Below are 24,172 nucleotides of genomic sequence, written 5' to 3'. Positions count from 1 at the left end.
TTTGAAGCTAGGTTTACCTGAAAATAGGCTACCCTTTGCCATGTGTCATTTTTATAAATCTCCTTTCTGAGCTCAAGCCAGTCAAGCAACTACAAAAGAATCAAGATTCTGCAAAAAGGTGTTCACGTAATGTTTGTTTTTTTTAAATCCAGTTCTATACATTATTATATAAATTGGCTAGTACTGTTCCTAATAGTGGAAGAGTCAAAATTATGACTAACTGAATATTTAATATTACCGACATTCTGCAATACTGCTTGTCAGGTAAATGCACTGGCTTTTTCCAATAGTCACTTACTGCAAATTGTAATTGCCATAAATGGGGCAATACGCATTTTTATTTAATTAACAGTTTGGTTATATGTATTACAAAAAGCGATGCTAAAAAGCACAATTCTACAGTGAATGCTAGCTGAACATGCAAGACTCCTCCATGCTGCCCTTAAACTCAAACATCAGAACAATGATTTCATTTTCACCCAAAGCTGCATGAAGAGTATCAGAAAAAGAAAGCACTTTTTTTTTTTTTTTTTTTAAACACAGACAGAAAATAAATGGACATGTAAAAAGCACTAGTTTTTCAAAGGAAGCATACCAGCTTTCTAAGCAACTTGGTGAATGCTGCAGTGTTCTTGTGACTACAAATAGCACTGGTGCTATGCGCAAGGCCAATAAAAAATAAATAAATAAATAAATAAAATGGTTGTAACAATGTCAAACATGACAGTTTCTGTAGCTGGGGCATGCATAAAGTTACTGACATTGCATCCCTTGTATGCAATTAAAAGATCTAAAGCCATTCCTGCAGCAATCATTCACAGGAATAAATTGCTGGCACAATATTGTCACGAGTATGGCAAATGCTATATTATTGTCACTTCTGAGTCATGGAAAGTCTTTGAAGAGCAGTAAAGCTCCTCTCACAGCAGATCTCTTTAGTATAACCGGCCCCTGAGGCAACACTGAGTGCTAGAGCGAGTGTGGCATAATGCAGATGGAGTAAGAATATACTGGTGTAAGAAAAGGGTGTTTTCAGCTTCCATCCACTTAAGATGCAGATGCAGCTTGAACCTCAGACCACAGTGCTTTGACAATACAGTAAACAGCAACCTGCAGACAGTTAACATGTTTCTGTTTACTGGTAAGAACAGCTTCACTGGGAATACGATCAGGTTAGGGTTAGGGTTAGGGTTAGGGTTAGGGTTAGGGTTAGGGTTAGTAAACAGCAACCTGCAGACAGTTAACATGTTCCTGTTTACTGGTAAGAACAGCTTCACTGGGAATACGATCAGGTTCGTTATGGTAACTGCTTCTTAATTTTAAACTGTTTAGTAAAACGTGACCTACTGAGCTTTTTGAAACACTGATAAACATTCATAATAAAATAGAGATGCAATAGTCTGTGTGATTGGTGTTTTAAACACCAAACAGCATTTAGAAGTAGGAATAAAGTAGATTTGGTATAACAGTGTAAAAAGCTCTTGGTAATAGTAAAGTTTTTATTGATGTCTACGTTTCTAATTTGGGAAGGTTTGTTACAATATAATATTGTGGAAGATCACTTGCATGATATAAATAATGTTTAAGATATTACCTTCCATGATCCTGGCACAGATTTCCTCTCCGACGCCGAACTGTGGCCACCCCCCCCTCCACGGTGACCTGGTGATGGGTCTTCGCCACGCTGCTTTCATTCGCCTCCATACCCAGGGGCCGGATACTGCGGAGACTGATGATCTGCGGAGAACCAGGGCTTGCCATTTACAAGCAAAATATAGCAAGTGCTTAAATAACCAGGTCAAAAAGATGCAACCTTCCTCTCAGTGCAAGGTGAAAGACAAACAGTCAGTATCGATTGATCACTCGTGACACCAGCTTGTCTTCCACACCTTGTCTGACTGTAGCCAGAATACTGTCCTAGAAGCACAAGAAACTGAAAAAGAAAATAGCAAGCCTAATGTGTACCTGGGTTGTCATCTCTGATGGCAGCTTTTAGGAGTCCTTTAGCATCATCGGCGCTCCAGGGGCTGAGCACCTTGAGCCCGGGGCACTGCCCATACCAGGCTGCAAAGCACTGGGAATGCTGGGCTGCCACTCCAGCAGCGTGGCCACTGGGGCCTCGGAACACGATGGGGACGGACTGCAGCCCAGCAGACATGTAGTAAGTCTTGGCAGCAGAGTTTATAATTTGGTCTATGGCTTGCACAGCAAAATTGAAAGTCATGAACTCACAAATCGGCCACAAGCCAACCTGAAAACAGAAATCATCGGAATCAGAAACAAACTCTTACTTGAAAGCATGTACAACACTGGGTTTGGGGACGATAAGATCTGCTGTATACACAGAAGATACACTGGTTTCAAGAATACCAGTGGAAACTCAAGGCAAAGAAAGTTCCTCCAATAGGTCAGGGTCAACTTCAGCATTTGTTTTTTCTGAGGAACTAGCTTTGCATTTGCTTAAAACTGGGACATTCCACGAGACCAGGACTAGCACCATGCCTTTTAACACAACAATATTCCCTCAACACATTCTTGGATAGTTTGAGAGCAGTTCTCTATTAGCCATTCAGCAGTGTACCAACTGTAGACAAGCAAGCAGTCTGAGATTAAAACAAGACGGTGACAAGGTTTATTCACTTGTAATGAAAGAAAAAAATACAGGAATACATAAATTAAGGCAGTACTAGAGCAGAAACAGGTCACCGTCATGGTCCCATATTTCCATTTGCAAACAGGAGCTTTTCTGCCAGTCTAACGAAGTCATCTAGGCCAGTGGTTCCCAACCTGTGGTCCAACGACCTCCAATAAATTCCAGGTGCTCCGCAAACAGTTTGGTTAAGCAACTCTTGCAAAGCCTAAATATCTACACAATCACACTTTGAGCTACTAATATCACTAAGCAACACAGCTTTAACCATGTGATATACAGTTATAAGATAGGTATGTGGTCTGTATTTTTCCTTTTCACCGGTTTTCTAGAATAAAGATCTATTACAGCTCCCTTTGATGCAATACCAAGCACCACCTTCAAAGCTTACTGTTAACTGAAACTACCGTTTCTAATGTGAAACACATTGAAGGCATTTGTCTTGTCAATTACAGACTTCTACATCCAACATTTATGCAAATGCACTGTTTTCTAATCGTTGCTCCTTCTGCTTGTGTTCGTTGAACTGCAGGGGAAAAAAAAAATAAAAATTATCTGGCTGTCCCAAAAATTAATAAAATAAACATTCAAACCAGCTGCAGTGCTTCTCATTGTCTATGTGCTGCTGCCTTGCCAGGGGTGCAGGAATACAGTATGCCATTATTTCAATATGTGTTGAGAGGTCAGCTACGCACAGTAACAAGTCAATGTGAAACAAGAGGCTATTTGTATTGTGAACTGTACCGTAGTGTGAAGGTGTAAAAACATGGAGCTGAAATTGATCAGTCTGTTCTTGACCAAACTGGTATAAATCCCCAACCAAGCTATTTCAGTTTAATTTTCTACACATTTCTAGAATATTGCTCACTTTGAAGTTGTGGGGTAGGATGTGTAGATAAAAAGCCCCCCCACCCCCAGGGTACAAGCAACAAAAGGTGAAAATTTTGAAAGGGTGTGTAGGCTTTCTATATGCACTGTATAGTGAAAGGTGACGAATTTAAATCCAGGGAAGTAATGTGAACTTTACAATGCATTAGTAAGACCTCATCTAGAACAGTGCGTTCAGTTTTGGTCACCTTGCTACAAAACAGACATTGCTGCTCTAGAAAGAGTGCAAAGAGAGACCAGAATTATTCAAGGTTTAAAAAGGCATGTCGTATGCAGACAGGCCAAAAATGGAATCTGTTCAGTCTTCAACAGAAGACTACACAGCGATCTGATTCAAGATTTCAAAATTCTATGATGTCGACCCAAGGGAATTCTTTGGCCTGAAAAAAGACAAGGACCAGGGGTCACAAATTGAGATTAGATAGAAGGGTTTTCAGAATAGGAAGCTTTTAAAAAAAGAAAAACAAAACAAAAAACAGAGAACAAACTCCCCAGTAATGTTGTTGAAGCCAATACCCTGTGATCCTTGAAAGCTGCTTGATGAGCTTCTGGGAATAATAAGCTGCCAAACAACCAAAACGAGCAAGATAGGCCGAATGGCCTCCTCTCGTTTGTAAACTTTTAGATATGGTTTAAAATGCTGACATTGCAAAGCATTAAAAACGCTCAAATTTACCAAGAGCACATCCCAAGCTTTTGCTTGAGTGAAAATGAAAGGCATAGACCTACAAGCCATTTTTAATTTTAATTTTTATATTTTAGCCAATTTGTAAAGGCCAGTTTCTCTAGTAAACTCAGAGGAACACACAATTGCCCCCAACCCCCCATGAGGGAAGACAGCCCTCCAACACGCCTGCCAAGACCTATCGTGGCACACCTTGCACTCCGGGCAGAGTGCCTTTACCCGCTATGCCACTTTGGAGCCTGACATCCATTTTCATTTGGAATCCCAGCTGAAAGGACAAGCTATATTAAAATATAGATGTGTTGGGTGAAAAAAAAAGATAAATTTTGAATGGAGCCTCTATTCTCTGCTTGGTCTCCACAAGGATTAATTTTATAAGGCAGGGCTGTGTTATTTTATTTATTTACTCTACTTTTTTTAATGGTCACTGTGGCTGAATTTGTTTATAGTAATACTGAAGTTTTTACATTGTAATGTTGTTTATATAATAGATTAATAATTACTTAATTGAACTAATAATTGGCATATTAACACCCTTTCAACTGTAAAACAGGTAGAGATTGTTCAGATGTGTGTTCAATTAAGCAACTGATAACTCAGTTGGAACAAAAAACAGCAGACTCCTCCAGGAACAGGGTTAGAAACCACTGCTTTAGATATTAGAAAGTAGTAAATAAATTGGATTGTGTTTTGGAACTTTTATTGGAAGCCTTTGCATTTTCTTAAGTTTGAACAAATCCACAAACGTTTTCAGAGTTTTGCCCTTAAAATAGATTGGTCCAGCGTACAGCTACACCAGCATAGTCCTTCATAACATGAAACAACGGGCATTTACGGCAGGTGTTTGGGTCCAAGGTACAGCTACACAAGCATAACATGAAGTGTTTGGGTAGAGCTATATATACAACCTAAGCCTTTTATAACAGTAACTCGGCTTATTAACTGTGAATCATTTTTGCGAGAAAAAACAAACAAACCAAAAGATATTCATACTGCATCAAACTATTGTTCTGTAGGCTTCCTTAGTTTTTTCACCACGCACTAAGGCTCTCAAGTTACATTGTTTTAATGCGCTAGTGACATTTATAATACAGATAACATACAATGTTAGTGAAATTGTATAATATAACTGTTGCCTACTATATAGCTAAATAACAAAAGCAAAATAGTACTATAACATTCCGCAATAGATTTGTGACGCCTAAAATGTTGACGTCAGACTCGAAACGGCGTGCTTTTAGAGAGACCCCCCACCCCCGCAGATCGGTACACTTGGCCTGCACGTTTGTCCAGTCGATGCAAACACACGCACGGTGTTCGCATACAGAATTGGGCCTACTGTGATGGGGCAGGCGTTTCTGTTTTTTGTCCGAGGCGCGGCTGTAAGAGTTTCCAGCCCAGTGTAACACCTGCCCTCTTGCAAAACAAGAATAAAAAAAAAACGGCTTGATCTTACACAATTATTAAATGATTTCTCTCTCAGTGCGCTTCAAACTCTTCCTTGTTCTGAGCTGCCTGGATGACCATTACTGAGCTCTGAGTTTTAGACCCAATCTGTATACAGCGGAGCATCATTAGAGCTGTTGATCCCACAAGCCTGTCAAATATTGTACTGTAATATGTTATACCTCGGTGTCAGTTTCTACATTGGTTCAGTTTGTCTCTGTTCTCTCTATAATATTGTATTGATTTCAGTTAACGCAGCAATTAGCAGTTAATATCCGTATATATATATATATATATATATATTAGTCATATATATATTCTATAATATGTATTATATATATGATATATATATATATATATATATATATATATATATATATATATATATATATATGTATATTATGTGTCATCACAAATCCAGTTTGGCAGTAACCGTTCCCTGCAATATTAATAACACACACTGCAATCTATAGTAACGTTTTCCTGTAAACGTTAAAGCAGTTGCTGTTGACTGCCATAGTATCACAACTACGGCACCAGGATTAAGACAAACATGTTAAATTCCGTATTACCACAACTCTGGGAAACCAGCTGTTCATCCAGCGTTGAAGGCAGACAGAAAGAAAGAGTCAGAAGTGAACCATTTACTCGACTGGACTGTCTAGTTGAACAGGAAAGAAGTGACACACGCATCGAATTAAGGTAAGAGTGCATGCGGGGTTTAACGGTGTATTTTACAGCTTGGGTTTGAATAGTTTTGTGCAATGCTGTGATTACGTATAGAGAGGTGATGTACCGCCAGTAGCACAGACCCTTTCCCGGATACATTAGTACGTGCACCAGTTGAAAAAAACAACCACCAAAAAACAAACCAAAAAAAACAAAAAAAAAAACCAAAAAAAAACAACGTGAAACTCAAAATGTGTGTATTCTGACCGTGAATGGTCACTATTCGTATAAACTCCGGAATAAATAGTTCTCTCGTGTTCAGGTGAAATGAAACAGACTTGAAAAAAATGTATGCAAACTGACTGCAGTACTACGCCTTAAAAAAAAAAAAAAAAAAAAAACAACCAAAACATACAAATGTTTGTTATACTATGTTCTTTCAAAACCGCAAAACAAGCATTTCTTTGCATTTAAGTAGCTTATGAAGTAATGGGTTTTCTTGGTATAATTCAGTATTTTCACATGATTGATTTTTACCTGGGAATTTCAAGAAAGGACCTTGTACAGATTGTAGTTGTATAAATAAGAATCTGTGCTTGAAAGTCAGTGAACGAGTCAGACGTATGTGTTTTAAGTACTGCAGTCCTGTATAGGATGACGTCAAGTTTGGGGTTAGATTTGAGAATACAGGAATATGGCCATGCTGGCCAAGCTGGCTGCTGGATGCCTATCTCAACATCACATTAACTTGTGTAGTTTCCCTGCTTCCGGAGAGGCTGCTTATTATGGGGTGCATAGTCGGAGCCCTCAGTAAAATATTCAAATAAAACGGAGTAGCTGGGAAGTGTGCCCCTCGGAGCCCAAATAGACATTTGTTGGTCTTAAAACATTTCTAAGGTGACACTCCTCAGTCTTTTAATTGATTCATTTTCCATGTCAACTGAAAATCAGAGAGCTGTGATTCTTTAGGAGACTGGATTTATGAAAAAAATCCACAGCTGTCATATTTTTGTTTTCTGAATGAATATCAGTTATATTAGAAATGTTTTAAGTGGGTTAAACAACTCAAGGTGGTGAATCGCTATGTGAATAATCCACAGTTCTCATGTTTGATCACTTATTAATGATTTTACGAGGAAACTGAAATGTGATAGTCGTAAATTGGAACACAAATGGAAGGATTCCAAACTGCATGTTCATTGTCTTGCATGGAAAATTCACGAGTTAAATATAAGAAAGCTTTGTCCCAGGCTAGATTTTTATACTATTCTAACCAGACTGAAATTTCTCAAATAAAGCATTACAAGCTAAAAAATTGAGTAATTGTTTGGCAACAACTTTCTTCAAGACCTTAGCTAAGAAGGGAAGATTGGAAACTATCCTAATGAATGATACTCAGCTGCACTTATCTTTCAATCCAGACAATCTTTCTACTGGGGTGCTATTAGCTGCTTGCTTTGTGGACATAAAGTGTTGGATGTTGCAGAATTTTCTGATGTTTTCTGATAAAATGGAGGTCATGCTTGTGGGTTCACAGCAACAATTAAAAAATGTTGATTTATATAAAATAGATCTTAGCAGCCTTTCCACAGAACTAAAACTTGAAGAAAGAAATTTGGGGGTCATTTTTAATCCTGTTCTGTCATTTGAGTCCCATATTAGGGAAACTATTAAAGCGTATTTTCATCATTTGAGAAATATAGCTAAACTTAGCTCTGTTATTTCAGTATCTGATGCTGAGAGGCTAATGCATGCCTTTGTTTCATCGAGAATCGACTACTGGCACTTTTTTCTAGGATTTCAAAGTATTTGGTGTCTTTCTTGCAGCTTATTCAGAATGCTGCTGCAAGATTTCTAACTAAAACCAGAAAAGGTGAACATGTTACTGCTGTCTTGGCCTCCTTACACTGTGCAGTTTCAAATTCATTTTAATATTTTATTTTTAACTTATAAAGCCCTTAATGAATTAGCACCCAGTTATTTACAAGAGCTGTTGATCCCATACATTCCTAAGAGGAATCTTAGATCTCAGGATGCAAGGCTCTTGGTTATTCCAAGGGTAAATACTAATAGTATGGGAGGAAGGGCCTTTTCTTAGAAGGCTCCTATATTATGGAACTCTGCCTTTTTTTGTCAGAGAAGCGAGGAGTCTTGCTGTTTTTAAGTCAAGATTGAAGATAGCTATATACACTGGCCTTTTTATTATTACTGTTTTTTGTGTTTTTAAATATACATGATTGAAAATGTATAATTTTATTTAAAATTAGTCTTTAATATAATCTTTTTTTCATGCTGTTTTAATGTTTTATTATGCTGTGTGTGTTTATGTTTTCTGTAAAGCACCTTGGGGTCTACGACGTGAGGTGCTATATAAATGAAATAGTTTTCTTATCCCATATATATTAAACAGATACATTTCAGCAAAATAATTTAAAATAAATTGTTCTTCATATTATACATAATATAAATACAATTTAAATATCCAATTTCCACAAAGTAAGTGTGTGTGTGTGCGTGTGTGTATGTGTGTGTGTGTGTGTGTGTGTGTGTGTGTATATATATATATATATATATATATATATATATATATATATATATATATATATATATATATATATATATATATATATATATATACAGTGTCACAGACTGTGGTCTATTTGGTTAGCCTCCGAAAACAAAGAGAGTTATTTTCACAAAAAATGTCACTGATCTAGGTAAATCCTTGAAACATGGTAAGGCATTGTCAGTTTGTCAGTATGTGGTTCTATAAAAGATAGTCAGCACTGATAGTCAGCATTGTCAAGTTGCTTGAGTGAAAAAATTCCAGAACAAGTTGTTGATTGAAAAGGTCCAGTTCTGCAATGAAGCAGATGTCCGGTTTAGAGTTTTGATTGCGCCAGATTTCAGGATCGTCCGCTTAATACTTTGATTTCCTCTAAATGTTTTGGTGCCCATTAGCTTAGTCTTGCACAGTCAGTGAACAGTATGATGCTGTGTGTATGTATATGTGTGTATATGTGGACACATCTTTCATAGATCTTTAGAATCTTCCTTTCAATTCTTTTTGTTGTTCTGGTTTATTGACAGATCTGTATTCCCTATAGGAGATTCCAGTCTTGCACTGCAGTCAGCACATTGGGAGCAGAGCAAATGGATAATGGAGACTGGGGCTACATGGTAAGAGATTAGACACTGATGTTTTACGGCTTTTACGACTCACATTCTGGAGATATGTGGCAAAGTGGTTGATTGTGTGCAGGTACAGGTGATTAAAGAACAGACAGACAATTGAAATCCAGTTGAAAAGGGTTGTTTTATTTATTTTTAAATCCAGTGCCTGACGGCAAAACAAACAGTAACTATCACACTCCTCGGAGACTCCTCTCGCACTCCTATCAGACTCCTGGATTCTTCCCAAAGTTTTGCTCTTCCATCTTTCCTGCAAGTCATACACAGCAGTCTTTTTTTTCCCCCCAAGTTTAATTTTTATTGAACTGTTTTACCATCTTGTTGACTGCTTGTTAACCCTACTTTTTAATTTTAGATCTATACTTGACCTGCATGTCTTGCATTATAAGTTTAAATCTTTTCCATTGAACTTCAATCCTTCAATTTCTCTGCCCAGTCTATTTGTGTAGTTTGTGTCTCGCCTTCAAAGTCAGCCTTCCTGAAGTTGTACACTTTAGTTTGTGTAGCCCTGTTACCCTCATGGTTCTTCTGCTTCTGTATGACTTTGCGTGTCTTGCTTGTTTGTTTTATGACTTACTCACAGAATGATTTTTTGCAAAACACCGCTTTGCAAAGGTAGTCCTAATGGACTTTGGCTTTAGGGCCCTTGAATTATGGAATCAGCTGCCTGTTTCCGTAAGGGAGGCACCAACAGTTGCAGTTTTTAAAACACGACTGAAGACACACTTTTATAATCTATCGTTCACATCGTAATATGAAGTAATGCTTTTACCTTGTGTTGCATTTTAATTGATTTTTGTATGCAATGTTTTTGTGCAAGCTATTGCTTGTATAGTATTAATAATTACTGTTATGTTGTACCTGTGAGGGGCCTTGCGACAAATTATTGTGAAGGGCACTATATCACATAAAGATTGATTGATATTAGGCTGCACAGACCTACGAAGCACACACTTTGTATTCCTGCACATAATCCAGCTCTACATTAGCCTTTCTAGATTAAGGCCACTGTTTTGATGTGGCCCAGGGCCTTCAATCTGGGACTAGGGCCAGCCTTATATACACACACACACACACACATATACATACAGTGTATAAACGCCAAGCAAACTTAGGGCCTCCTTTTCGTATCACATGACCAATTTGATTATATAACTCAGTAGCAGGGATCCTAGGAATCAGTTTGCTGTGGATTAACGAGAATCGTGGACTTTCTATGAGGTCGGAGATTTTTTCTGTTTTACATTTGGGGAGGGGCAAAGAAACATACAAGGCTTTTTTTGTTTGTTTGATAGTAACCATCACTTCAAGTATCATATATAAACATTAACACTGGCAACTTTGCTTTAAATTTCCGTAAACATACTTTTCTAATAAAACTGCTTTGGCATTCAAGTTCAGTGTCAGAACATAAGAAAGTTTACAAAGGAGAGGAGGCCATTCAGCCCATCTTGCTCGTTTGGTTATTGGTAGCTTATTGATCCCAGAAACTCATCAAGCAGCTTGAAGGATCCCAGGGGGTCAGCTTCAACAACACTACTGGGGAGTTGGTTCCAGACCCTCGCAATTCTCTGTCGACATGAATAGATTCAATTCTTTAAGCCTGTCTGCATATGACATGTTTTTTAAACCCGGAATAATTCTGGTCACTCTTCTTTGCACTCTTTTTAGAGTAGCAATATCCATTTTGTAGCGAGGTGACCAGAACTGAACACAGATGTAACATTACTTCACTTGATTTAAATTCAATACTTTTCACTATATATCCAAGCATTTTGTTGGCCTTTTTTGTAGCTTCCCCACATTGTCTAGATGAAGACATTTCTGAGTCAACATAAACTCTTCTGTCTTTTTCATGGATTCCTTCTTCAATTTCAGTATCTCCTATATGTAGGGCTCTACTTAAATCGCGGTAAATTTACGTATTTTTCACGGATAGTTTGCAGAATAAAGCTAGGATTTCGCAGACATTTCGCAGACCTATTTAAACAATAAATAAAACTAAGTAGACAGTAATTCAGTACACCATAAAGCCTAAAAATAGTGGTACTTGCTTCCTTACTAAAACAGAGTGCTATCGTTTGTTAAAGGCATCCCCCGTAGTTGATTTGCCCATACATTGAGATTGCACGTTCTGCATCCACTGGAATGGTTGGAAGTTAAGGCAAACCTTTGCCAAGTTATACAGATGTGGAAATTGATGAGAAACAGCCCCAAAACACAGTAACCCAAGGACATGTGGCTTACTTTAATAAAGGCAATGTATGCAGCACATTCGTTGTCATGTTATTTGTCCCATCCAATAATTTATTTTGTTAGTACCAAGTCAAAACAAAGAAAACGTGGCTATTTCTGGTCTAAAATTACAACTGCGAAAAAGTAAGCAGCAGGTTGAAGCGAGGTGGCTGTGCTAGTATGCAGTTTTAGTACTGATTTAACTTGCAGACAGGAGTACTTTTTGTCTGGGCTGACTTTCCAGTTTGGTTTCTGAAAGCTGTTTATTTTACGTTCTGTTCAGCAGCCTCTGTAGTAGCTGTTTGTTTAATGTGTGATTAAATATGATCGATCGTTTTTTCTCCAAAGACACATTAAGATTACCTCCATCTGCATGTACAGTTTCTTTGGGAAATATCTTGATACGATCATCAGCCAAAATATGCTTTGCTTTTTTTGTCGTCCATTTCTACTATTTTACCTCCAATGCTGAAAACTAGATTTTATTAACCGGCTAAATCAAAACAATGCAGCACTAACTTTGTTCCACAGAAAAGCAGTACAGACGTACTGATAGGCTGATTAAAACTTTGTCGTTTGAATAGTAAACAACAATGTTAACCGCTTTGAAGAATTTTTTTTGTAAATGTTATTTGTGGACATTTTGTTTTTTGCTTAAGTGCAATGCACACAGGACGATGAAGGAGTAAAAAGGGCTATCTATAGAAGGAAGATGCGTAGTTTGCGTCATGTGCAGTAGTTAATTTAAACAAGGTTTATTTCTTTTTTCCCTCCGTACTTGTTTGTATGCATTGGCCCCAAAAAGTGGTGAATTTTGCGGTGACCCCTCAATTTCACGATTTCCACGAAATCGCGATTTAGGTAGAACCCTACCCATATGATATTTATAATGCACATTTTTACTGCCTGCCTGCAGTACCTTATACTTTATTAAATGCCATTTGCCATATTTCTGTCGAGTTCTGAATGCTGTCTAGATCATTTTGAATGAGCTTTGCTGCTGCAAAAGTGTTTGCCACTCCTGCTATTTTTGTGTCGTCTGCAAATTTTAATCGAGGGTTTTTTTTTTTTTTTTTTTTTTATACTATACCAGAGTCTCAGTCATTAACCCTTTGCGGTCCATTTATACGTGCTGTTTTAAAAGTATTTTTTTTCATAGTAAAACAGGTTTAAAAGGCACTGCATATCAACAGGACACTCAGTACTGCATCTCCAGCCTCGCCCCACTCCTTGTTCGCTGTATTTTTCACATAACTCTTCATAGTCGTGCATACTGATAAATCATTTCCTGATTACTAGTTTCATCACCAAACTCCTCAATAATGCGATCCAAATCATTATTTTATTACTACTAACATCTCAAAAAGCTTTTTTTGTGTCCGTGTTATCTCTGTTGTGCCGGGGCTATGTGTATTGCTCAGATCCGCCCCTTTTTTTTTTTTTTTTTTCGTCTCGGCCATTAAAATGTTTTTTTATGGAGAAAAAACAACTAGATCTGTGCTTGACGTCTTTTTGATGATGTAGGACCGAAAATGGAAAATTGTAATGTTGGACCTGGTCCGACATAGGACCGCAAAGGGTTAATGTAGATTAGGAATGGCAGAGGACCTAATACTGATCCCTGTGGTACTCCACTGGTTAACTCACTCCAATTTGAGGTTTCTCCTCTAATCAATACTTTCTGTTTTCTACATGTTAACCACTCCCTAATCCATGGGCATGCATTTCCTTGCATTGCTACTGCGTTCAGTTTGAGAATTAATCTTTTATGCTGTACTTTGTAAAAAGCTTCCAGGAAATCTAAATTAACCATGTCATATGCTTTGCAATTGTCCATTGTCGATGGTGCATCCTCAAAAAAATCAAGCAGGTTAGTTAGATATGATCTCCTTTTCCTAATACCATGCCGACTCTCTCCCAGGATACTGTTACCATTTTGGATCTTATTATAGTTTACATATAATAGAAATCAGGCTTATTGGCCTGTAGTTACCTGGTTCGGTCTTGTCTCCCTTTTTGTGGATCAGTATTATGTTTGCAATTCTCCAGTCTCTCGGTACAATCCGTCTCAAGACTGTTGCATGTTCTTGGTTAGTGGTTTGTAAATAACTTCTTTCATTTCTTTGAGTACTTTTGGGAGGATCTCCTGGTCCCTTTAACACTTCTGCCTCTATTATGCTAAAGTTATTTAAAACAGGATAGGAACAGGGTGACATGTGGGGCATGTTGTCTGTATCCTCCTTTGTAAAAACTTGTGAAAAGTAATCATTTAATATATTTGCTATTTTTTTCTCTTAGTCTATGATTTTGCCATTTGTATCTCTTAGACATGTTACCTCCTCTTTGAATGTTCTCTTGCTGTTGTAATATTGGAAAAACATTTTGGAATTGGTTTTAGCCCCCTAAGCAATGCTCATTTCTATCTCTCACTTGGCCTTTCTAACTTCCTTTTTGACTTGCATTTGCAGTTCCAAGTATTCTTTCTGTGTACTTTTGTTTTTGGTCCCTTTTAAACGCTCTGTAAAGTGCCTTTTTTCAGAATATTTTTTTTTAATTGATCTATTAAACCGTTTTGGCAATTTTGTTTTAGATTTAGAGTTGTCTAGTTTTGGGATGTAATTGTTTTACGCCTCTAATACTACATTAAAAAAAAAAAAAAAAAAAGCCATCCTTTTTCCGTGGATGTTTTCTCTATTTTACACCAATCTACTGCTTTAGTCTATTTTCATACCTTCATAGTTTGATTTTCTAAAATTGTAAACCTTAACTTTAGTCATTAGTTTTTGAGTTTTAAAAAGCACTTCAAATGAAACCATGTTGTTGTGCGAGTTTCCAAATGATTCTCTGACCTCTGTCTGACCTCTGTTTCAGTTATTCTGTCTTCAATATTTGAAAAGGCTATATCAAGACATGCCTCCCTTCTAGTCGGTGCCTTCACAAATTGCGTTAGGAAGCAGTCATTTGTCATTTCCACCACTTCAATTTCATCTGTCATGCTCCCCACCTGGTTTACCAATTTTATATGGGGGAAGATGAAATCCCCCATTTATATGGCTTCTCCTTTGCTGCATGCATTTCTAATGTCATTGTATAACAGATTATTTTGCTTGGTGCCTGAATCTGGTGGTCTATAGCATGCCCCTATTATTATGCCCTTTGAATTTTTGTCCATTATTCTGACCCATATTGATTCTGCGTTGTTTTTTTCTTCCAGATTTAACACCTGGGCTTCAAGACTATTTTTGATGTTTAGCACTACCCCTCTGCCTCGTTTGTCCTGCCTGTCTTTCCTATACAGTGAATACCTACTAATATTATATTTGTCTCCACAACTCTCAGATAACCAAGTTTCTGTAACACCTATCACATCGTAGTTACTTGTTAGTGAAGTAGCTTCAAGTTCAAACATTTTGTTTCTGAGATTTCTAGCATTTAGATAAATACATTTAATGGCTGTCTGTGACAGAAATACAATTAATCTTGGTTGTAAATCTCCCTCCCGACCTGTGAGAGCGCTAAGCAGCGAGGACAGAGTTCTTTGGACGGGCTGGCCTGACAAATCTTTCCTTGGGTTGGAAAGTCGGTCAGTATGGAAGAAGGCGTGACTCTGTTTCAAGAACGTATTGACCTGGAAAGGAAACGATGTAGCAGCCGCAGATTGTAAAGGCAGCTGCACTTGTTTACCAAGGGGTGATGCGTGGCAGCATATAAGGGGGACAGAGAATCGTAATCTGTTCTTTCGCTTTGGTTACGAAATATAACCCTGAAAGACCCGTGCAGTAATTGTGAGCTATCAAGAGTGTTTGCTTGTCTTGTCTATAATTGTTACTTGTGTTTTCATAGACGGCTAACATGTTCTGGAGCTGTCACTAAGGGCCAGCATGAAACCCAGAACAGCACTACACTATTGTCATGCATTAAACTGTATCGCCCACCACGAGTACTATAGCATGCACCCAGGACTGGTGACTGTGTTTGTACATTTTTGGAGTATGTTACATAAACATCTGAACAACTGAAGCATATATATTATATATATATATATATATATATATATATATATATATATATATATATATATATACAGTACCAGTCAAAAGTTTGAGTACACCTGCTTGAAACCAGGTTTTTCATGATTATCTATGCTTTTAACTGTATAAACTTGTCTATAAACACTTAATATTTCATTATATGATACGTGTACTTATATAAGCTGATAATCATAAGTGAATTGCATTCAAAAATGTAATTTTTAAATGAAAATGTAAATCTTGTCAATTTCAATGAAATGGTCACCCAAAGCAAGGGGATTTCAGTCTGAAGCCCAAGTCAGTTAAAAGTCTGAAATGTGTATAACACAGTGTTAGAACACTGGCCTAAGTATAAAAGTGTCTTTGTTAGATGTTCTCTGAGTTAACTAGCATGTTACCTAATTAACCTTTTGTCACCAATTATTGTTAACAGTTGAGGGTCCATGATTACTATAAATATAGGTAGCATAGGCACAAGTTTGTCATTCCTGAATGTAAGGGAGCAGAAAATGGCAAAATACGCTCAGTTAAGCAAAGAAAAAAGACAGTCTGTAATTACTTTAAGAAATGAAGGTCAATCTTTAAGACAAATCGCAAGAACTTTGCAAGTGTCTGTAACTGCTGTGGCAAAGACCATCAAATGATTTGAAGAAACTGGCACTCATGAGGACCGAACAAGGTCAGGCAGGCCAAGGGTGACCTCAGAATCGGAGAACAAGTTTCATTCGAGTCACAAGTCTGCGAAACTGGCAATTAACTCCCCCTGAAATACAAGCTCAGCTAAATGCTACTAGAAGTACAGATGTTTCAACATCAACTGGTCAGAGGAGATTGCGTGAAACTGGCCTAACTGGAAGAATTGCTGCCAAGAAACCATTGTTAAGAGTGCAGAATAAGAGGAAGAGACTTTCCTGGGCCAAAAGACACAGAAACTGGATGTTTGAGGAGTGGAAGTTGGTCTTATGGACTGATGAGTCAAAATTTGAAATATTTGGGTCCAACCGCTGAGTATTTGTAAGACACAGAGAGGGTGAGCGCATGAGTTGTGCATGTGTGGTTCCCACTGTCAAGCATTTGCTGGTGACAGGGTTGGTGATCTTTACCAAGTCCATGGCAAGCTCAACCAGCATGGCTATCCTAGCATACTTCAGAGGCATGCCATACCATCAGTATTACGGCTAGTTAAGCAGTCCTTCATTCTGCAGCAAGATAATGACCCGAAACACACTTCAAAGTTGTGGAAGAACTATCTGGCAAAGAAGGAAAGTGAAGGACAACTCAATCTAATGACCTGGCCTGCCCAGTTTCCAGACCTCAATCCCATAGAACTTGTATGGGACGAACTGGATAGAAGAGTCAAAGCAAAGCTACCCACAAGTGCCCTACATCTCTGGGAATTGCTGCAGAAGAGCTGGGAAAACATGTCGGTGATTTCCTGCTGAAACTTGTTAACCGAATGCCTCGTGTTTGTGAGGCTGTTATTAAGGCAAAGGGTGGCTATTTTGAGGAATCCAAGATTTAGAGACAATTTTCTTGAACATTGCTTTGATACTCCTTATGTTTTGTTTTCTATATTGTAACATGTGTTTTCATTTTCAAGTATTTACAGAAACGTATACGACGTAAAACATTGTCAATTATGAAAAAAACCTAGTTTCCAGCAAGTGCACTCAAACTTTTGACTGGTAGTGTGTGTGTGTGTGTGTATATAATTACAATATGTGGGTTATATTTAACAGAAGTAATAATAATAATAATATTGTAGCAGAGGCACTCACTTTGCTTCTGCACGCTAATTGGACTAGCGGTTGCTGAGAGTCCAGCAGCACACAGACAGAAAGCAAGAGGCAGGAGACAGAGAAAAGGGGAGAGAGGGACAGGCTTGCACTCAGCCGTTCACGCTCACATTGGCTACCACCAGTCAATCTTAGATGGGTGTTACTGAAATGTCTCATTACAGACTGACCACACCGCTTTGGATAATGTGTAGCGATGATGTCAGCCCCTGCTGACAGACCTGGAAGAGTCTGAGAACGGTCTCCCCTGCTTTCTGATGGCATGTACATTCCTGAACATTATTTTACATTTTTCAATGTTGGCGGCTTTCAGTGACATTAAAGCTCTCACTGCTGTAGATTCCGAGGAGGGGGCTGCCTTTGCTTTAGAGATTCCCATGCTGTGTTAGTGGCACTTTGACACTTCATGGTCTTTGATTCACTCTAACTTAAAGTTTTTTGTCCCGATTACAAAATTATTTTTTCAGTTTTAATCCAGGGCATATAATCGGCATTCTGAGCAGAACATGGTTTGATCTGTGCTGTCTAAAACAAGCCAATTCCGACTCTTTTTTTCCCCCTGTTTGCTGCTCCTCCTCATCTACCTGTTCCTCTTTTCAGCAGGCTTACTAAACCCTGCGAAATGTCTCCACATTTTTACTGTTACTTCTAGTAGTAATTTTGTAGTGTGCTTCTGTTTTGCCACAAGGTATTTATTTTTCCCCAGAGGCTACACCGGTGTTCCGCTAGCCAATGACATTGGCCCTGATGCAGTCAGCGGTGGTGCATCAGTGGCTTAAAGGAGCATCGGTGGTAAAATATTTCGCGCTTAGTTTTGAACGTTCGATTAACAGGGGATGCTAAATTTCCATAGTGAAAAAAAAAAAGCAGTAGCCATTACCCGCCAGTGTGGCTAGTAAGATTGCGAGACGTACCCGCCACAGACAGAATTTACCCGCAGTTGGCGGGTTGGCTATTTTTGTATCGTCTGCAAATTTTATCGAGGTTTTTTTTTACTATACCAGAGTCTCAGTCATTAACCCTTTGCGGTCCATTTATACGCACTGTTTATTTACGCACGCTGTTTTAAAAGTTTTTTTTTTCACAGTAAAACAGGTTTCAAAGGCACTGCACATCAACAGGACACTCGGTACTGCATCTCCAGCCGCGCCCCACTCCTTGTTCGCTGTGTCTATCACATAACTCTTCATAGTCGTACATACTGATAAATCCTTTCCTGATCACTCGTTTTATCACCAAACTCATCAAAAATGCGATCCCATTCATTATTTTATTACTATAACATCTAAAAAAGCTCTGCAAATGTCTGGATGCAGAAGCAGCTAACTCCGTTGTTATGTCCGTGTTTCATTCAACTCCTATTGGTCTCACTCTGCCATTGAAACGTTTTCTCTGCTTTTTCCAGAGAAAAAACAACTAGACCCGTGCTTTACATCTTTTTGATGATGTCGGACAGGAAAGGGAAAATTGTAATGTCGAACCGACATAGGACTGCAAAGGTTTAACTGTTATATGCAATGCAAATGCGTTTTAGACTGGCCTTGTAATGCCCTTAAATTGACTATAATAATGTAATGTTATTTGTAAAAGAGTGTAATAGTCAGTGAATTGTTTCCTAAGTGTAGTCCCTGATCCAGACTCTGTGTTTTGTGTCAAGATCCCTGATCCAGTCTCTTTTTGTCGAGATCCCCAATCCAGACTCTTTGTTTTGTGTCTAACTTGCTGATCCATTCTTTGTTTCCTGTGTTTAGATGACTGATCCAGTCACTCTGAATGTTGGAGGGCACCTGTACACCACGTCTCTCTCAACGCTGACGCGGTACCCGGACTCCATGCTGGGTGCCATGTTTCGAGGAGACTTCCCCTCCACCCGGGACTCTCATGGGCACTTCTTCATCGACCGGGATGGGCCGCTGTTCCGGTACATCCTGAACTTCCTGCGCACCTCGGAGCTGACCCTGCCCATGGATTTCAAGGAGATTGACCTGCTCCGCAAGGAGGCTGATTTTTACCAGATCGAGCCCCTGATCCAATGCCTCACTGACCCCAAGCCTCTGTACCCCCTGGACACCTTCGAGGAGGTGGTAGAGCTCTCCAGTACCCGCAAGCTTTCCAAATACTCAAACCCCGTAGCGGTCATCATAACCCAGCTCACCATCACTACCAAGGTGCGTTCCCTTCTGGAAGGCATCTCCAACAACTTCACCAAGTGGAACAAGCACATGATGGACACCAGGGACTGCCAGGTGTCCTTTACCTTTGGACCATGTGATTATCACCAAGAGGTGTCCCTGCGCGTGCACCTGGTGGAGTACATCACCAAGCAGGGCTTCACCATCAGGAACACGCGTGTGCACCACATGAGTGAGCGTGCCAACGAGAACACTGTGGAGCACCACTGGACTTTCTGCAGATTGGCAAAGAAAACAGAAGACTAACTGTTTTTAGAAAACACAAAAATACTAATTATATATATATATATAAATGATGAATAAACACCTCCCATTCCTGAATAAGCAGCATGATCTTACCTCTAATTAGCTTACTAGTCCACCCCTCTGTCCTTCAGTTTCATGTTGAAGTGGTGAACCCAATATATGCTCTATCAAAAAATATTCCTTGCCTGTGACCTCTGACATCTCGTAAAGGTCAAAAAAAAAAACTAACTTATAACTCATTAGAAAGTACAGATAGGATCATGGTTACTGTGGAACATATAAAGGAACCCATATATGCTCTATCAAAAAATGTCCTTGCCCTTGACCTATGACCTCTTGTAAACATCAAATGCAAAACTACCTTATAACTCCTTAGATAGTGCAGATAGGGTCATGGTTACTATGGAACACATATAGGAACCCATATATGCTCCATCAAAAAAAATGTCCTTGTCCATGACCTCTGACCACTCCTTACGATCAATTGAAAAACTACCTATAATGCCTTAGAGCAGTGTTCTTCACTAATTTTCAGAGGGGGGCCACTTTCTCCGATAAGACATCAGTGTGAGGGCCGGCACACTGCCTTTTTCACATCTGTGTATTGTCAGGGGCTGCCATTGACCTCTGACCTCTCCTAAAGGTCAAATGAAAAACTAGCTCATAACTCCTTACAGAGTCCAGATAGGGTCATGCTTACTATGAAACATGCATAGGAACCCATATATGCTCTATCAAAAAAATTATTTGCCTGTGACCTCTGACCTCTTTTAGAGTTCAAATAAAAAAAAATGCTAATAACTCCTTAATGAGTGCAGGTAGGGTCATGTTTACTATGGAACACATATAGGAACCTATGTATACTCTATCAAAAAATATCCTTGCCCATGACCTCTGACCTCTCCTTACTGTCAAATGAAAAACTACCTATAACGCCTTAGAGAGTGCATATAGGGTCATGGTTACTATGGAACACATATAAGAACCCATATATGCTATATTAAACAGATATCTTTGCCTGGGACCTCTGACCTCTCCTAAAGGTCAAATGAAACACTAGCTATAACTACTTGGAGCGTGCAGACAGGGTCATGGTAACTATGGAACACATACAGGAAGCCATATATGGTCTATAAAAAGATGTCTTTGCCCTGTGACCTCTGACCTCTCCTAAAGGTCAAATGCAAAACTAGCTCATAACTCCTTACAGAGTACAGATAGGTTCATGCTTATTATGAAACACATACCGGAACCCATATATGCTCTATCAAAATAAATCCTTGCCTGTGACCCCTGACCTCTCGTAAAGGTCAAATAAAAAACTAGCTATTTTCTCATAACTTCTTAGAGAGTGCAGATAGGGTCATTGTTACTATGGAACACATATAGGAACCCATATATGCTCTATCAAAAATGTACTTGCCTGTGACCCCTGACCTCTTGTAAAGGTCAAATAAAAAACTAGCTAATAAGAACATAAGAAAGTTTACAAACGAGAGGAGGCCATTCGGCCCATCTTGCTCGTTTGGTTGTTAGTAGCTTATTGATCCCAGAATCTCATCAAGCAGCTTCTTGAAGGATCCCAGGGTGTCAGCTTCAACAACATTACTGGGGAGTTGATTCCAGATCCTCACAATTCTCTGTGTAAAAAAGTGCCTCCTATTTTCTGTTCTGAATGCCTCTTTGTCTGATCTCCATTTGTGACCCCTGGTCCTTGTTTCTTTTTTCAGGCTGAAAAAGTCCCTTGGGTCGACACTGTCAATACCTTTTAGAATTTTGAATGCTTGAATTAGGTCGCCACGTAGTCTTCTTTGTTCAAGACTGAACAGATTCAATTCTTTTAGCCTGTCTGCATATGACATGCCTTTTAAGCCCGGAATAATTCTGGTCGCTCTTCTTTGCACTCTTTCTAGAGCAGCAATATCTTTTTTATAGCGAGGTGACCAGAACTGCACACAATATTCAAGATGAGGTCTTACTAGTGCATTGTACAGTTTTAACATTACTTCCCTTGATTTAAATTCAACACTTTTCACAATGTATCCGAGCATCTTGTTAGCCTTTTTTGTAGCTTCCCGACATTGTCTAGATGAAGACATTTCTGAGTCAACAAAAACTCCTAGGTCTTTTTCATGGATTCCTTCTCCGATTTCAGTATCTCCCATATGATATTTATAATGCACATTTTTATTTCCTGCGTGCAGTACCTTACACTTTTCTCTATTAAATGTCATTTGCCATGTGTCTGCCCAGTTCTGAATCTTGTCTAGATCATTTTGAATGACCTTTGCTGCTGCAACAGTGTTTGCCACTCCTCCTACTTTTGTGTCGTCTGCAAATTTAACAAGTTTGCTTACTATACCAGAATCTAAATCATTAATGTAGATTAGGAATAGCAGAGGACCTAATACTGATCCCTGTGGTACACCACTGGTTACCACACTCCATTCTGAGGTTTCTCCTCTAATCAGTACTTTCTGTTTTCTACATGTTAACCACTCCCTAATCCATGTACATGTGTTTCCTTGAATCCCAACTGCGTTCAGTTTGAGAATTAATCTTTTGTGCGGGACTTTGTCAAAAGCTTTCTGGAAATCTAAATAAACCATGTCATATGCTTTGCAATTATCCATTATCGATGTTGCATCCTCAAAAAAATCAAGCAAGTTAGTTAGACACGATCTCCCTTTCCTAAAACCATGTTGACTGTCTCCCAGGACCCTGTTACCATATAGGTAATTTTCCATTTTGGATCTTATTATAGTTTCCATAAGTTTGCATATAATAGAAGTCAGGCTTACTGGTCTGTAGTTACCTGGTTCAGTTTTGTTTCCCTTTTTGTGGATCGGTATTACGTTTGCAATTTTCCAGTCTGTCGGTACCACCCCTGTGTCAAGAGACTGCTGCATGATCTTGGTTAGCGGTTTGTAAATTACTTCTTTCATTTCTTTGAGTACTATTGGGAGGATCTCATCCGGCCCAGGGGATTTGTTTATTTTAAGAGCTCCCAGTCCCTTTAACACTTCTGCCTCAGTTATGCTAAAGTTATTTAAAACTGGATAGGAACTGGATGACATGTGGGGCATGTTGTCAGTATCTTCCTTTGTAAAAACTTGTGAAAAGTAATCATTTAATATATTTGCTATTTTTTTTTTCTTCATCTACGATTTTGCCATTTGTATCTCTTAAACATTTAATCTCCTCTTTGAATGTTCTCTTGCTGTTGTAATATTGGAAAAAAACATTTTGGAATTGGTTTTAGCTCCCTTAGCAATGTTCATTTCTATTTCTCTCTTGGCCTTTCTAACTTCCTTTTTGACTTGCGTTTGCAGTTCTGTGTACTCTTTCTGCGTACTTTCTTTTTGGTCCTTTTTTAATGCTCTATAAAGTGCCTTTTTTCACTGAATATTTTTTTAATTGATCTATTAAACCATTTTGGCAATTTAGCTTTACATTTAGATTTGTCTACTTTAGGGATGTAATTGTTTTGCGCCTCTAGTACTACATTTTTGAAGAACAACCATCCTTTTTCTGTGGGTGTTTTCTCTATTTTACTCCAATCTACTTCTGTTAGTCTCTGTTTCATACCTTCATAGTTTGCTTTTCTAAAATTGTAAACCTTAGCTTTAGTCTTTACTTTTGGGGTTCTAAAAAACACTTCAAATGAGACCATGTTGTGGTCTGAGTTTGCCAGTGGTTCTCTGACCTCTGTTTTAGTTATTCTGTCTTCGTTATTTGAAAAGACTAAATCAAGGCATGCCTCCCCTCTAGTCGGTGCCTTGACAAATTGTGTTAGGAAGCAGTCATTTGTCATTTCCACCATTTCAATTTCGTCCTTCGTGCTACCTACCGGGTTTTCCCATTTTATATGGGGGAAGTTGAAATCCCCCATTTATATGGCTTCTCCTTTGCTGCATGCATTTTTAATGTCATTCTATAACAGATTATTTTGCTTGGTGCCTGAATTTGGTGGTCTGTATCATGCCCTTATTATTATGCCCTTTGAATTTTTGTCCATTATTCTGACCCATATTGATTCGGTGTTGTTTTATTCTTCCAGATTTAACACCTGGGCTTCAAGACTGTTTCTTATGTATAGCGCTACCCCTCCTCCTCTTCTGTCCTTCCTGTCTTTCCTATAC

At 38.6% G+C, this 24,172-nt stretch overlaps 3 protein-coding genes across 5 annotated transcripts in view; 2 read left to right on the top strand and 1 right to left on the bottom strand.

Moving 5' to 3' along the window:
• Positions 1 to 1,676, top strand: part of pxk (PX domain containing serine/threonine kinase) — a 41,597-nt gene extending 39,921 nt beyond the window's left edge. The window contains exon 18 of the mRNA XM_041225241.1: positions 1,615 to 1,676. Coding sequence (XP_041081175.1) covers positions 1,615 to 1,661 — 47 coding nt within the window. The 3' untranslated portion in view covers positions 1,662 to 1,676. The remainder of the gene's footprint in view (positions 1 to 1,614) is intronic.
• Positions 1,647 to 5,785, bottom strand: LOC121298244 (pyruvate dehydrogenase E1 component subunit beta, mitochondrial-like). Its single transcript, XM_041225248.1, has 3 exons — positions 5,682 to 5,785; positions 1,966 to 2,251; positions 1,647 to 1,737 (listed from the first exon to the last, which is right to left on the bottom strand). The coding sequence occupies exons 2-3, from the start codon at positions 2,222 to 2,224 to the stop codon at positions 1,691 to 1,693; spliced, it is 306 nt and encodes a 101-aa protein (XP_041081182.1). The 5' UTR covers positions 2,225 to 2,251; positions 5,682 to 5,785; the 3' UTR covers positions 1,647 to 1,690.
• A 470-nt stretch (positions 5,786 to 6,255) lies between these two features.
• On the top strand, positions 6,256 to 20,754 carry LOC121297705 (BTB/POZ domain-containing protein KCTD6). Of its 3 annotated transcripts, none has more exons than XM_041224149.1 (3): positions 6,256 to 6,371; positions 9,446 to 9,518; positions 19,344 to 20,753. In XM_041224149.1, the coding sequence occupies exons 2-3, from the start codon at positions 9,492 to 9,494 to the stop codon at positions 20,028 to 20,030; spliced, it is 714 nt and encodes a 237-aa protein (XP_041080083.1). In that variant the 5' UTR covers positions 6,256 to 6,371; positions 9,446 to 9,491; the 3' UTR covers positions 20,031 to 20,753. The 3 variants fall into 3 exon arrangements, with proteins under 3 accessions (XP_041080083.1, XP_041080084.1, XP_041080085.1); XM_041224150.1 differs by having other exon boundaries at positions 6,284 to 6,371; positions 9,429 to 9,518; XM_041224151.1 differs by lacking the exon at positions 9,446 to 9,518 and having other exon boundaries at positions 6,299 to 6,371; positions 19,344 to 20,754.
• The last annotated feature ends 3,418 nt before the right edge of the window (positions 20,755 to 24,172 follow it).

This window comes from Polyodon spathula, chromosome 23, assembly GCF_017654505.1.
Source record: "Polyodon spathula isolate WHYD16114869_AA chromosome 23, ASM1765450v1, whole genome shotgun sequence".
Lineage (NCBI taxonomy): Eukaryota > Metazoa > Chordata > Actinopteri > Acipenseriformes > Polyodontidae > Polyodon > Polyodon spathula.
The sequence above is the reverse complement of the archived record's forward strand: the minus strand, read 5'-3'. Positions and strand labels throughout refer to the sequence as shown.

Coding starts and splice junctions, on each gene's coding strand:
- LOC121298244 (XM_041225248.1), bottom strand. CDS start 2,224: ATGACTTTCAATTTTGCTGTGCAAGCCATAGACCAAATTATAAACTCT. Junction 1,738..1,965: donor CATCAGAGATGACAACCCAG/GTACACATTAGG, acceptor GGTTCTCCGCAG/ATCATCAGTCTCCGCAGTAT.
- LOC121297705 (XM_041224149.1), top strand. CDS start 9,492: ATGGATAATGGAGACTGGGGCTACATG. Junction 9,519..19,343: donor ATGGAGACTGGGGCTACATG/GTAAGAGATTAG, acceptor TCCTGTGTTTAG/ATGACTGATCCAGTCACTCT.